Raw genomic sequence first — 14,932 nt, 5'->3', positions numbered from 1 at the left:
TGTAAAATATAGTCCTACATGAAATGCATTAAGTGTCGGCAGGGTGTTTGTCCACCGGTTTCCTCACCCAATGCCACCAAAAACAAGCACATTGACTTGAGCAGCAGAAACATGGGGAAGAGTGGAATTGGCTACTATGATAGCAGCTTATCTTCTACGAGAACAAAGAATAGGGAGGACAATTGGAACCTGAATTTGTCATCAATTTAAGGCAGGAGGCCCCTTAGACATAAAGATAATCTGTCAGCACATTCAGAGCTAGGGACCGCTCACTCGAGCTGTGCCAGATAGAGGAATAGCCCCGCGGACACATCTTCCCAAGCCTGGAACTTAACATCATGATTTCTCTAAAATGCGCAGTAATTTAGAATAAAACATACCATAGGTTTGTGTAATCCTGGGACCTGTCGCTATATAATGCTACTTGTAGTCACGGTGGCAGGAACATACTAACAGATTCCACATCATACTAGTGGCAATAGATAAATCAGGATCTGGAATGCGATCCCAGTGTTTCTTATACTGTTTCTGGTCAAAACATTCCATACAATGGCTGTAGATCTTGTAATCTATTAGCCAATATTATATAGCTTGTATATAATATTCAAGGCTAGAGTAATAAAGGGGTATTCCTCTCCCTTAGGCATTAATGGAATATTACATGATGTGCCAGAAGGGGCTGGTGGATGCTGGTTCCACCTTTGAGACTTAGGTACAAGTCTCCATAACTCTGCCCTGCACTGCTGGTTGGTACCTGAATGAATGAATGAAGAGGTTCTCCCCCAACTTCCAACCTCCACCATAAAGAAGTGCATCCACTTCAGCAGAGTGCGCATGTTTATGTCAGTAGGTAGAGTAGGAGAAGTGGTCTGGATTACAGAAACGGCCAAATTCGGACCCATCCTAGAGATAGGTGTGGTCTCAAGAGGTGGTACATGCATCAGACATTTATGGCATACCCTGCGGTATGGAATGTCTAAGATGGAAATACGCCTTGGATATATTTGTGACAAAAACATGAAGCCAATGAAAGAGATGTTTTAATCATAGTAAAAAGGACACTTACGTATCATGGTGGTTCCTCCTGCAATAGCAGCCTTGGTCCCTTGGAAAAAATCATCTACAGTTGTCATTCCCCTGTAGGGCATCTGTAAGTGGGTGTGTACATCAATTCCTCCAGGTATCACCATCTTCCCATTTGCTTCAATGGTTTTTACACCTCCTGGCACGATCAGGTTGTCTCCGATCTGCCTGTGATTTAGAGTCCGAGCATAAGATTGTTAGATGTGGTCAAGAGAAAATCATCAATGTGGCCAGAAGAAAACTTCACTACTGTATAAACATATAACAAAAATGCTCAAAAAGCCACAAACTGACTAGTTCAGAGTAAAGTGTGTTCACACCGATCTTCTGCAATGGATTTGGCCACAGAAATGTCTTGGGTTTTACCCTATGACCCAATTAATTGCTGAAGATGTCAAAAAAAGTTGCAGGCAATTGAAGAATCAACAAGGGCATAACCGACCCAGGACCGGCAGCAATGATGGAAAGTATAATGGTTCTTATAAGGAGGTTTGTAATATCTACTAAACAAGTGTCTATGGTGATTCAGTAAGTATAGTGGGACTTGACAGACTTGACATAGTGGTCATAGGACCTTGATGGGATAAATAAAATCAATTCTGCTATGTAGTGTTAGGCAGGAATATGGCGAATGTATTGGATGTATTTGACATAAAGAAAAACTGTGGAAACCGGAGACATTTCAGAAAGCAAACAAACCCCTGGGGCTCCTGTACAGCGGATGTGAAGTACAGCCCCAGCTTTGGAGAGTATAAAGACGTGCAGATGTTCATGTGTCTTTGGCTGTTACAACCTTGTGATCCTACTCACATCCTACAGGTCTCATTACAAATGCAAGTTTACTGAAATAGATATGAAAAAGATGCTTTTCCTATTTGTAATAAGGAGAACAAAGGATGTTCTGTATGTTACATAAGATTAACTCTAGTGGGTTCCTGTCCATGCTAACCCACACAGGGGTCCTTAAAGGGTTGACTCGATTACTCTATTAGTGAGTTCTAAAAGAAAGGGTTAATGAGGAGGCTCTCACTAACGACCAAATAGATCCTCAAATTACATGGCTAGCCTATTTATTTCAATTGGTGCAGTTAGCAACCTATCATCTAATGCCACTTCTAACACAATGGTGGGGTGGGGGGGTTGATACCATGTTTTCATTTGGCAGTCTAACATAGCTTTTTGAGGGATGAGCACATTTCCCTGTCCTAAGATTATAAATTAATATGTCCTGAAAAACCCCTTTCACCACCTCCACAGTATAAGTTCTTAGCCACTGCTCCACTGGTTCCAGTGCAGTTGGAATTTTTTCTCTAGTCACTATGGTTCTAAAGCAACAAGCTCAGGTAGTTTTGGTGCCTGATGTGCTATTTAAGCTCTGTAATGTCAGGTGGGCGGTGTCAGGCAGGGGGTGTGGTTCAGAGCTCCCATCAGAGGCAGCCAGTGTCAGAGCTCAGAATCACACCCCTTACCTGCTCCTGCCTGACACCGCCCTCCTGAAAATATTGAGCTTAAAAAGTATACCACCAGAACTAACAGCATTGATTGCTCGGGAACAATGGGAGCTAGAGAAAAAATTCCAACTGTGCTGGAATCAGTGGGGTAGCAGCTATCAACATATGCTAAGAACTGGAGTTAGTGGAGGTGGTGAAAATACCTTTATACGTATTAATCACTAATAGAACTATAATAAATTGTTATTAAGCATTACATCTGACTTTATGGTAGTACAGAATGTTCCCTGCTAATGGACGTTCTCTAGAATTATTGAAACCATTTGCAATAGTTAGCAGCAGACTTTCTATCACACTCTCTTGGTCTGTTACAGAGTAGTTATACCATTGTAAGGAATTATTCTAACTGAAATTGGTTCTAGTGGCAATAAAAAAGCTGCACATAGCAAAATAATAGTAAAAATGTGTAATATACAAATAAGTGTGTACAGTGTTTCTTTATACAAAAAGCAATAGCTAAGCAAGGAATAACTAAAGAGAACATAACAATATAATGTACAAGATATCTAAAGGATGGAAAGCAACTTGGTAACTTCATGAGACTTACTTGATGAGGCCATCTTCCATGTAGATGTCTGCATAGAAAGACTGGTCATCATTCACTATCCGGCCTCCTTTGATTAGAAGACGATCACTCTGAAAAAAATATTGGAAAAGACAACATTAATGCAGAACATTCTGCCTACCATCACATTTCCTCTCACCAGTCAACATCACAATATCAGAGGGCATAATGTCCTGGAACAAACACTGGTGACATTGGTATCATGACAGGAGCGCTTAGGAACAGACTTCTTGTACAAGACATTTTATCACATCAAAGCCGGAGCTCTGGATGTCACCATCTAAGTAAGTGGCCACAGTTCTGCAGCTATAAGCATGCCAAGGCGCTTCAATAAGAAAACTGGCCAAAAACATAAGAAAGCTGAGGACTGAAAGCCAATGGCCACCATAACTCCAATAAACATGCAAGCTCAACATATTTGTCTCAATGGCAGAAGGTAAATCACAAACAGAAGTATCGGTCTTATATCTTGACACCACACAGGATCAGGCATGTTAAAACCCCAACCAAATCCTTGTTCCCTGACATTTGTGGACCTGTTGGAAGGCCCCAATACCCTTCATATTGTCACAATACTTGATTGAAATTAGCAAGAACGAACATCATTCATCTCAGCCAAGATCACAATGTAACCAAGGGGTCAGTGGCAACAGAAGACACTCTCATACACATAAGGGCCCATTAAGATCATATTTTCATAGTCCGTTTAGCAGGCCATTTAGTTTTCAGTAGCTATAGACACGCAATCCATTTTGATATGATATGCATTGACTATAATGTTAAAAAAAAAAAGCCAGATCTGTCAGGGATTCATTTTTTTTATTTTTGAATATACAATGGATTATCTGTCTGTCGAGGGAGGAAAAAAAGAAGGATTTCTTAACCCATAAATATATATTATATATATATATATATATATATATATACACACACACATTTTTTAGTTATTTATTATTTTAAACAAATTTGTGGGAAACATATCCATCAGATGGAATAAATACAAAATTATCATCTGAGTGTATCCTTTTTGTTTTCACAAGCTTAGAAAAACCAAATGTCAGTGGACCGTAGTGCAAGCTTTTATAGTGCCAACCAGTGTACAGTAGTAAACTAGCAATAGATCTGTAAGCCCTAAGACTATTCAGTTCAATTCAATGAACATTCAATGAGGAAAATGCACTTCTGTTAGGAGACAAAGGGCCTGCATCTCAAATTCAGTCCAAGTAACAGAGCTTATTCAGTGCAGGGTGAGGAATATCTCCCCCACGTATGTGTGTCCCTGCTGTATACAGGATCTCGTACTGAGACACACAGAACTGGCTGTGAATTATTGGTTATCTGCAGAGTAAAGAAAAGCTGGACTTGACTTCATGGTGTGGTAAGATGACCACTATGGACTTATATCCTTTTACATATGCCTGCATGAAGTATGTAGCTGACGGCAAGAAAAAGATAGACTTGGGAAGGAACATGGGGCCAGATGTATCTTGTGAAGACCATGTCACTTTCTACATGTTATTCTATGTAGAGGGGAGGGAGGAGAATGAGGCTGATAGAGACAAATCGCATGTAAGCAACAATCAGATTGAAGATGAGGAGCAGAAGAACAGTTGAACAAATGGTGAAGGAAACAGAGCTCCTTAAAGGGGTTGTCCCACCACAAGGATCCTATCTATACTGCTAGTTTATGTGGATTTAAGACTTTTCCTAAATGCATTGCTTTATCAAAACTGCTTTGTTTGGCCGCTGTTTTAATTTATTCACTTCATTGTTTACACTCAGTTTCTATGGCCCTTGGGATTGTCAGCTCATTTGTCAAGTGATGTAGCTGCCTGCTCTCAGAGGGGGAGGGAGGGGCTGGGAGCAGCTCTGAGCTGTTTGTGGCTGATAAGTAGCGGAGCTTCTCAGATAGGGGAGGTGAGAGCTCCGGGATTTCTGAGCTCTTATCAGTCGGTTTAATTGAATTTGGCTGATAAGGGCTGAGACCGTTACCTCTCTATGTAATGCAAACTGACTCAAATCCAGCTCTGCTACATCAGCTTCACACTGTGGTAATTAATTTACAACCAATCCCGTGCAAGTGAAACCCCGCCGACCTATGTGCCGAGAAAAGCAGGAAGTGAAGAGAGCACAACAGCCTGCAGGTTAGTGAACACGAGTCATGGGAATACCCCTTTAATAAGATACATTACAAAGTCTCTTATATTCAAATGCACTATTCATTTCTAAAGAGTCATTTATAAGTGGAGGTACGCTTTAAACTTTGTCATTACACTAATGCAGGGTTTTAGATTTTTTTGGTTGGACATAGATGTTGGAAATTAGAACTCCTCAGAATTTCACTGCTAAACCTAAGCCTTTACAACAGGGGTCTCAAACTCAACTCAGCATGTGGGCCGCAGAGCAAGATCCCAGCCAGTCGGCGGGCCGCACCGCGGCAAATTTAGCTCCACCCACTTTTATGTTGACTCCGCCCATTCATTTTTCATGTGCCCACACACTGTATAATCCTCCTACAGTCACCCGTAAACTATATGTCCCCCCTCCATCTTTCCCCCAGTTACATATACACCCTTCATCTGCCCCCAGATTCATGTCCCCCCATCTCTGCCCTCAGATTCATGTCCCTCCATCTCTGCCCCCAGATTCATGTCCCCCCATCTCTGCCCCCAGATTCATGTCCCTCCATTTCTGCCCCCAGTTTCATGTCCCCCCCCATCTCTGCCCCCAGATTCATGTCCCTCCATTTCTGCCCCAGTGTCATGCCGTTCTCCCCCCTCCCTTCATTTGCCCCCAGTGTCATGAGCCCCTTCATTCCACCTCAATGTTTAAAGAGGACCTTCCACCATTTTGCCCATAGGCAGTTCTATATACTGCCGGAAAGCTGACAGTGCGCTGAGTTCAGCACACTGTCGGCTTTCCCGATGTGGGCCCAGTGTGAAGAGCTTACGGTCCGGTACCGTAGCTCTTCTATGGTCAGAAGGGCGTTTCTGACACTCAGTCAGAGACGTCCTTCTTCACAGCACAGCCAATCGCGCTGTGCTGTGAGAGCCGGGAGGAACGCCCCCTCCCTCTGCTCGCAGTACTCGTCCATAGACGAGCATTATCAGGGAGGGAGGGGGGCGTTCCTCCCGGCTCTCACAGCACAGCGCGATTGGCTGTGCTGTGAAGAAGGACGTCTCTGACTGAGTGTCAGAGACGCTCTTCTGACCATAGAAGAGCTACGGTACCGGACCGTAAGCTCTTCACACTGGGCCCACATCGGGAAAGCCGATAGTGTGCTGAACTCAGCGCACTGTCAGCTTTCCGGCAGTATATAAAACTGCCTGTGGGCAAAATGGTGAAACGTCCGGATTCAACTTTGATCCGGCGTCCCTAGGCTTGTGCGGGCCGCACAAAATTGTTCGGGGGGCCGCATGCGGCCCGCGAGTTTGAGACCCCTGCTTTACAAGTAGTGGTTTAGTGGTTTTAAGTCTAATAATTTTATCCATATAAACATCCCCTATACAATTAATAGAAATAGGGGAGAAGTTGGCCCTAAATATTCTTTCACTGTCCAATCAATGCTGACCCTTTAAACAATGGGATGGTAAAACCCAATGGTAGGCAAAGGTCCAAGCTAGCGAGCTGCAGTCAAAAAACGCTGTGGAAAAGCATTGAGTTTTTTCTGCAGTGTTTTTCACAAAAAGTTCACAGAATTTTCCTCTGCTTCTATCATACCTATATGGAAAACGCCAGTGTTTCCGTAGGTATAATTGACATGCTACATTTTTGAAGTCACCGTTTACAATGTGGATTTTATTCTGCAATGTATGGATGGGATTATCCAGAATCCCATTCACGTTGCCAGTACTGGTGTGGGCCCAAATGCTGCGTATTCGCCACCGGGGCCCTGTATGTAGGTATTTACTACAACAGTGGTGGTGAATTCTTCATTATTACGGATGAATGGATCCTGGAAGAAAAGTTTGAGAACATTTTCACATGTTCCTTCTTCTGGGATCCCTTTCTGTTTTTGATGGTTAAAAAGAAGACGATTGCTCCACTACAAAGGAGTCCTGAATTTTGCTTTACATTCATCAGATTTTATCTAGACGTCTCCTTAAGCAGATGTCCTCACTGCAGCCTTGAGGAAGAAAACAGTCAGGGGAGAGAGGAAGCCGTGTTGTGATAAACCAGACTATATTTTTAGGACATTTTTTAGACTATTTCCTTGGGGATCCTCTTGGTTGTGCAGTGCTAATCTACAGATTCTGTCCCTTCCCTCTCTTCCTGTGTAATGTTTATTTCGCTTTGTTAATTCTGGTAAGTGCTTTGTGATGGATATTTGTGACATTATTGCTATAATGTGAGACCTGGTTCAACACAATGATAGACTTTGGAGACTCAAGAACACTTTTAGGAATGTTACCCCCCCCCCCCCCCTCCCTTGTAAGAAGAATCTTTATGCACTTTAGTAAAAAAAAAAAAAAATGAAGATAGCAATGGTAGCAAATCTATAGGTGTGTGGGCTGTCACACCAATCTCGTAACATCTTCCTTCCAGAGTTCTCATACATTAGATGTAATGCAATTCATACACTGACACATCCAATGTGGTAATACAGTATATCAATGTACTCTTTCATTTTCTTAACTGTCTATTACATCACCATTTGGGATGTACAGAGCACATCTGGTACACATTGTGTGTACTCAAGTCTGTTTCTCAATTAATGCTGTGTTTCCTGAACAGTACAGAGAGCGAACTACTCCACAGTAAGGACTCATCTGCCTCATGACTCACAGCTTAGGGGAAAATATTCGGGACGCAGCCAGGATCACATCATTCTCTAAGCAAAATGAGGTCTGTGTGTATGCAGAGTCCTACTGGATCCAAGCAGTCTGTATAACGCGGATCTGGAAATGATGGGCACAGGACGTACGACTGCATTATCTGAGTTTCAGTGGGGTTCCCAACAAGAGTAAACAAAGGAAAAATATAGGGGGAAGACAGGTATTATACGTCTATTTGGATGAAATACTAGGTATGGTTAATCAAAATGCCACAAAAAGTTCCAGATCCCAAGTTAGGAATGTGAACCAGTGCAAAACCACAATGGACATTTTCCTCTAAATCCATTGGAATGCTGGACAGTAGATGATGATGTCCACAGATATCGCACAACAATTATGAATTTCTAAGTATATTATTATACAACATTAAAAAACATCTACATGTTCATAGCATACTTGGCGTCTCTTCTGACATGTGTCAAGATTCTCAACTCAGCTGCTATACCTTTAAGGTCATTGTGTTAACCTGAGAAGGGTTGTTTTCTGGTTATTTGTTTGCTTGCTGATTCTGCCATTGACGTACCCACTCTGATTTGACCCTAAGGAGAGGTGAAAGTGCTGTGTCTTTATAGAGGACCTAAGTATGTAGAATGCAGTGCAGTCTATAATAGGAGTATGAATGAGGTATTTGGCATTGGTAGTGGTACATGTGATTCGGAAACACTGCCTGGTCATAGAATTACATTTTTCTTCTTTTGTAAAATACTGATATTTTATATAGGAAATAATTAACATTTTTTATGAGCTACTTTCTAGGATATACAATAAGAACAAAAATGTGAGATACTTGGTGGTGCCAAATATCCCCCCTCCCTAAATACTGCAGTGGGCACAGTGACCTAAACTGACTCTCATTTAACTGCATTCCTTTCTTTTGCACACTCCACCCTACAGCCATTTAGTAGACATGTAGATTCTTTGATCACTTCATATCTTTATCTTCACACGTACGTCATGGCACATAAAGGTTTTGCTCAGTACATGTGTGCTTTGACATTCGTCTGTGGGTATGGAGGCGAGAGATGGGTCTCTGATAAGTTTGGTAACAGCACTGCATGCCACTTCTTTTATCCATATAAACAAATAAGTCTTTGATTCCCCTCACATGTCCTGACACTATACAGAGCTGGTCATGCTGCAAAAAAACTTGGAAAACTTCGCTGGTTTCAAGTAACAAACCAAACCTTTGTGCTCGAAATCCACTGAATTTCTTATTTCAAGTGGGCATATAGAAGCCAGGGATTAGAAGAGATTAGAGGCAATGAAATATATGACTTACAAAAGATGAGCAAAGACTATGAGAGGCCGTGCTTTAGAAGTGATCTGCTTCTTACCAACCCATTCTTCTTAACAGTACATCTTCCCCGTTACAAGAAAGTGCAATGAGTATTTCTAGCAAAACTAGTATCACACATGGTAAGTAAACCCACTTTTATATTCAGGGCAGTGTGGGACTGGATTGCATAGGGCCCACCAGTAAAATTTGTTTTGGGGGCCAACTATACAGCTACATGCAAATATTACCTGACACTTATCCACAAAGTCCTAAAGCTTTGGCAACTTACATTTATTTTTCAATAGTAGTTTGCCAACCTAGCCACTTCTGCCCTGTGATCCTGTCAGTAGCCTCTTGCCTGGCTCTTGCTTTCAACTAGGGGTCTCATAAATGGTTAGGGTTTATGGTCCCTGCAATATGGTTGAGAAGATAGGGCCCAGGGCAGAAGGATACTGGCTGGTGCAAGTCTGATTTTAGACACCATCTGAGTTGCCCCATGTGTCTACAGTATTTAAAAATATACCAAGCGGTCTCAGAGTGTATTTTGCCATGCCAGAATGGGAAGGGGATTCACCATAGGAATCACCTGTTCACCTATGGGACAATCCCAGCCTGTATATAGGTGGTAATGTCAGTGAGTTAGCCTTGATGAAATCTCTGGCAGCTGATCCACTGTACTGTAACAGCAAAATGAATGCTAGGTCTGCAAATACCATACACATGTTACGAATAAAACCTACAGTGTAATGTGACCTTTTGTGAAATGGGCAAATTTCTTTGCTGGTGAAGGCTCAATGACTGAATGCCCATGCACTAACATGCTTGGCTGAACATGGCATCTTCATATAGGAACACAATACCACTTGTACACTTGGCTCCTATATAGACATATCAGCAAACAGACTGAATACTTGCCACAATCTTGCACTGCTAGTATGATGGGTTCCTGCCTTGAGAGTGGTCTCCACCAACAACAGTGACAGCTACAGTGTTCCAATAACAAAAGGGTCTTCATAATAATGCTACCATGATAGTTACAGCCTTAACAATCTAACAACAGTAACTTAAAGAGGACCTTTCACCATTTTGCCCACAGGCAGTTCTATATACTGCCGGAAAGCTGAGTTCAGCACACTGTCGGCTGTCCCGATGTGAAGAGCTTACGGTCCGGTACCGTAGCTCTTCTATGGTCAGAAGGGCGTTTCTGACAGTTAGCCAGAGACGTCCTTCTTCACAGCACAGCCAATCGCGCTGTGCTGTGAGAGCCGGGAGGAACTCCCCCCTCCCTCCCTGATAATGCTCGTCTATGGACGAGTACTGCGAGCAGATGGAGGGGGCGTTCCTCCCGGCTCTCACAGCACAGCGCGATTGGCTGTGCTGTGAAGAAGGATGTCTCTGGCTAACTGTCAGAAACGCCCTTCTGACCATAGAAGAGCTACGGTACCGGACCGTAAGCTCTTCACACCGGGCACAGATCGGGAAAGCCGACAGTGCGCTGAACTCAGCGCACTGTCAGCTTTCCGGCAGTATATAGAACTGCCTATGGGCAAAATGGTGAAAGGTCCTCTTTAAAGGGGTATTCCCATGACGCTTGTTCACTAACCTGCACGCTGTTGTGCTCTCTTCACTTCCTGCTTTTCTCAGCACAATGGTGGGCGGGGTTTCACTTGCACAGGATTGGTTGTAAATGAATTACCACAGTGTGAGGCTGATGTAGCAGAGCTGGATTTGAGTCAGTTTGCATTACATACAGAGGTAATGGACTCCCTATCTCAGCCCTTATCAGCCAAATTCAATTAAACCGACTGATAAGAGCTCAGAAATCCTGGAGCTTTCACCTCCCCTATCTGAGAAGCTCCACTACTTATCAGCCACAAACAGCTCAGAGCTGCTCCCAGCCCCTCCCTCCCCTCTGAGAGCAGGCAGCTACATCACTTGACAAATGAGCAGATAAACCCAAGGGCCATAGAAACGGAGTGTAAACAATGAAGTGAATAAATTAAGATAGTGGCCAAACAAAGCAGTTTTGATAAAGCAATGCATTTAGGAAAAGTCTTAAATCCACATAAACTAGCAGTATAGATAGGATCCTTGTGATAGGACAACCCCTTTAAAAAAAAAAATCTGTCCTATAAACTGAGATTCAGCATTGCTTGTTCCCTTCACGAAGTGACCTGTAAACAGCCAATCACCTAAAGTACTATAGATCAGAGTAAGAAATATACCAGTTTAGTAGGAGAGTGCCCAGAGACAAACATACCCCTGCTGGTCAAGTGTAAATGGCAAAAAGCTACCAATTACTACAATGATGACATATTCAACATTAGACATGCTCTAAATGCAGAAAGTTAATGTGCACAAATCCACAGACTAGTTTTGGAAGTTGACAGAGGTGGGTTTCAAAGTATTCCCCCACACCCCTAATTAGCTGTAACCATAGACCACATCAAGTAAGCTTTTAGGCTTGGAGATTTGCCGGTGTCAACCAACTGATTTCCCTTTGAGTCATGTAATTCTTTATTTTCCAAGACTGAGCAACGGCTCTCACTATGGTAACTGCTGCCTGTGGGACTCTCTAAGTCAATGAAAGGAGCTACAAAGTGAGGTAGACAATCTCTTAAAGAAAAAACTGCCCATAAACCAACTCACACTTGCCAACTCAACATAACTCAGTATGTAGGACTGGGATAAAATGGAATTCCGACACTAATCTGAACACCCTCCCCCTGCCTATTTTCTAAATTGCATACTTTATCAAAAATGTATAGTAACCCAAAACCCTGGGTAGGTCACATGGCACATCTTCTGATTATCCATTAACATTCTGTTTCCCCATTGGAACATCACCAATACTTCCTCCCCCACCCCATCATATTTACGTGTCTATAAATACACAAGCATGAGGAAAGGGTATAAAAGATCAATAATTGACACATCTAGTGAGAATACCCAGTATGAGGTCATAGTATGCATGCATTTTCAAGCCCAACACAAGGGGTAAACAAAAGAAACGGAAAGAAAATGCTACCAATAATCATAAAATTTATTATTTATTAGTTACAAAAGACAAGGGACAACATATTAAAAAGTGACAGGACATATTCTACCAACAGGTAGGTATGAGGGCAGGTTCAGTAAGTAAAGGGTGTGTATATATCAAACAATGGGTTAAATGCTCCAATGCATCTGAAAAAGTTAGGCAAAGTAAAAAATAATTAGATAATCCCTAACATATGTCATAAAGTGACAAATTCATGGCTAGTGCAAAAAGGGACAATCCAATTTGTATAGAATATGTAAGATATCAGATGTATCCACAGTCATATCTATATACTCATAGCTGGCTAGTCCAGCCAGCAAGGGTGAAATAGTCACAAAGCAAATGCATATGGTCAAACAAAACACCAGTAAGAGATAGACTGCATGGAGCAGGAAACATAATAGCTGAAAAGTTTTTCTACATACCCATAGATACAACATGCATGTATGCTGACCAGCCCACACACCAGGCCCCTACGCACGTTTCGGCTAAAAGCCTTCTTCCGGGGGAAACATTCTGTTTCCCCATTGGAACATCACCAATACTTCCTCCCCCACCCCATCATATTTACGTGTCTTCCTGTCCAGACTTCCCTTCTGTGGGGATGGCTCCTCCTCTTCTTTGACTCTGCAGGCGAGTGCACCGGCAGAATCATAAAAGAGGAGGAGCTGCCCACGCAGAAGGGAAGTCTGGACAAGACAACAGGTAAGTATAATGTGGTGGAGGGGTGGGCTGAATTTGTTAGTTGGGAAGGGCTAGTAGCGGGCGGGATAGCTAGGGAGACAGGGAGGGGTTGTGAGGGAGTGAAAGAGTTATGGTGGGGGGTGGGGGGGAGTGAGAGGGAGGTAGTATGAGTTAGCCTAAAACTACCATGATGCATTGCATTAGCGGAGACAGCATAAGCTACACCGTGTAAACAAATGCAGAGGATGCCAGGGGCTCCCAAAGAAACCCAGAAATCACTCAAAACAATGCTAAAAGTATATGGGTGCATGTACTAACCCATTAATAGCATTCACAGACCTTTTTTTAAAAAAATAAATAAATTTGTGGTAAGCTTTACGTTTCTTATGTAGTATTTTTGACATCACCAAACTATTGAAAAGAGCATTTACCTTTTGAACTGGTTATGCCAATCGGCACTTATGGGACCAGCTGGGATGCCAGCTTCAGCAACCTACAAGTGTGCAGGATGTACACGCCCAGATGTAACATATGTAAGATAGCATATGGGATCCCTATGACTAACAGTATCTCCTCTTGGATCCAGGCAGGAGGTGGGCAAAGTGAGAACTAGAACCCTCTTTCAATTCTCCAGTTTTCCCCAATAAACTTTTTCTTTCACTCTAACATACTGTATATCATCATCACATTTACACACAAGTTTCATTCCATTCCTACAATTCCTTCCTGGTACGTCATTTTTATTTTTGTCAATATTTTCATACAAAGCCGTCGCTTAGTACATAAGCAGTGCAGCCAATTATACAAGTCTGTAAGAGACACAAAGGAGGATAGAATTGGAGAAATTACAGCGCACGCCATGTTTTCCCTCAGATAATTATGTGTTACCAGCGTTTCTTTGCTTGTTACAGCAAATGTAAAACCCACAGTAGGCAAGAGCTGAATATCAGCAATGTGTTAATACAACGTACGGTAATTTACCACATAGGACAGATAAGTGCAACTATAAGCGCCCATAGCACCGGCCATATTATAGCGGTATAGTTTCTAGGAAAGGTTGTAAAACTCAATCTGACTGGTTCCTATGGCCATCCCTTTAATTTATCTTGGCAGCATTATTTCTTATATTCAGTCAGGACAAGATGATAAGAAACAACTGTGCAAATAAGAGGATTGTCATGTAAATAGGAAGGACATTCCTTACTTACAAGTGGCTCACAAATATGAAACCCAAGATAACCCTTGGTATAAGGCTTCATATCCGGCCAAAAATGTTATGCACAGTTAAAGCGGTATAACGACCCAAGGCATTTATGGCATATGAATCAGGAGTGTGGAGTTGGAGTCTGGGCAACGTTTGGGTGGATTTACTTCCTCCAACTTCAGAATAAAAGGATTCATTATTTTTAATTCTATTATACAGTTTTTAATATTGTATAATTAATTAGATGTATCGCTTGTTACATATTTATTTTTTATAGGAAATCAATCCGTATTTCATGAATTAGAGGATCTTTCATTTATGAAGGAGCTGTGATGGCATGTGGAAAAAATGAGGAGTTGGAGCCAGAATCAGTGGTTTGGCCTATCAACTCCACAGCCCGACAGATTGATAAATTCACTGCAATATCTCAAATGATGATAAATTCTGCACCGTATTTGCCAGGTATCACTAGTATTATACATTATTCTATACAATTATTCTATGCATTACATATACTATATTACACATTTCATAGAAACTAATGCTGCCTCAGACTCCCACATATCAGGTCCCTGACTCCTACAGTATAACTGGGGTTTACCTGGAATAACATGTCCATCTCGATTTTGATAGAAGTGATATGGTGATAGATTTAACCGTATCTATTTTTAATGCTGTTATCTTACAAATACAGATGTCTGTAAATAAGCAGTAATGTAATACCAACCTAAAAA

General features: G+C 42.0%; 1 protein-coding gene across 2 annotated transcripts in view; it reads right to left on the bottom strand.

The window, feature by feature from the left end:
• Nucleotides 1-14,932, bottom strand: part of DPYSL3 (dihydropyrimidinase like 3) — a 100,675-nt gene that overhangs the window by 19,970 nt on the left and 65,773 nt on the right. For both annotated transcript variants that reach the window (XM_075274722.1, XM_075274723.1), the window contains exons 2-3: nt 3,142-3,230; nt 1,067-1,251 (exon numbers count right to left, since the gene is read on the bottom strand). In XM_075274722.1, coding sequence (XP_075130823.1) covers nt 1,067-1,251; nt 3,142-3,230 — 274 coding nt within the window. The remainder of the gene's footprint in view (nt 1-1,066; nt 1,252-3,141; nt 3,231-14,932) is intronic.

This window comes from Leptodactylus fuscus, chromosome 5, assembly GCF_031893055.1.
Source record: "Leptodactylus fuscus isolate aLepFus1 chromosome 5, aLepFus1.hap2, whole genome shotgun sequence".
NCBI lineage: Eukaryota > Metazoa > Chordata > Amphibia > Anura > Leptodactylidae > Leptodactylus > Leptodactylus fuscus.
The sequence above is the reverse complement of the archived record's forward strand: the minus strand, read 5'-3'. Positions and strand labels throughout refer to the sequence as shown.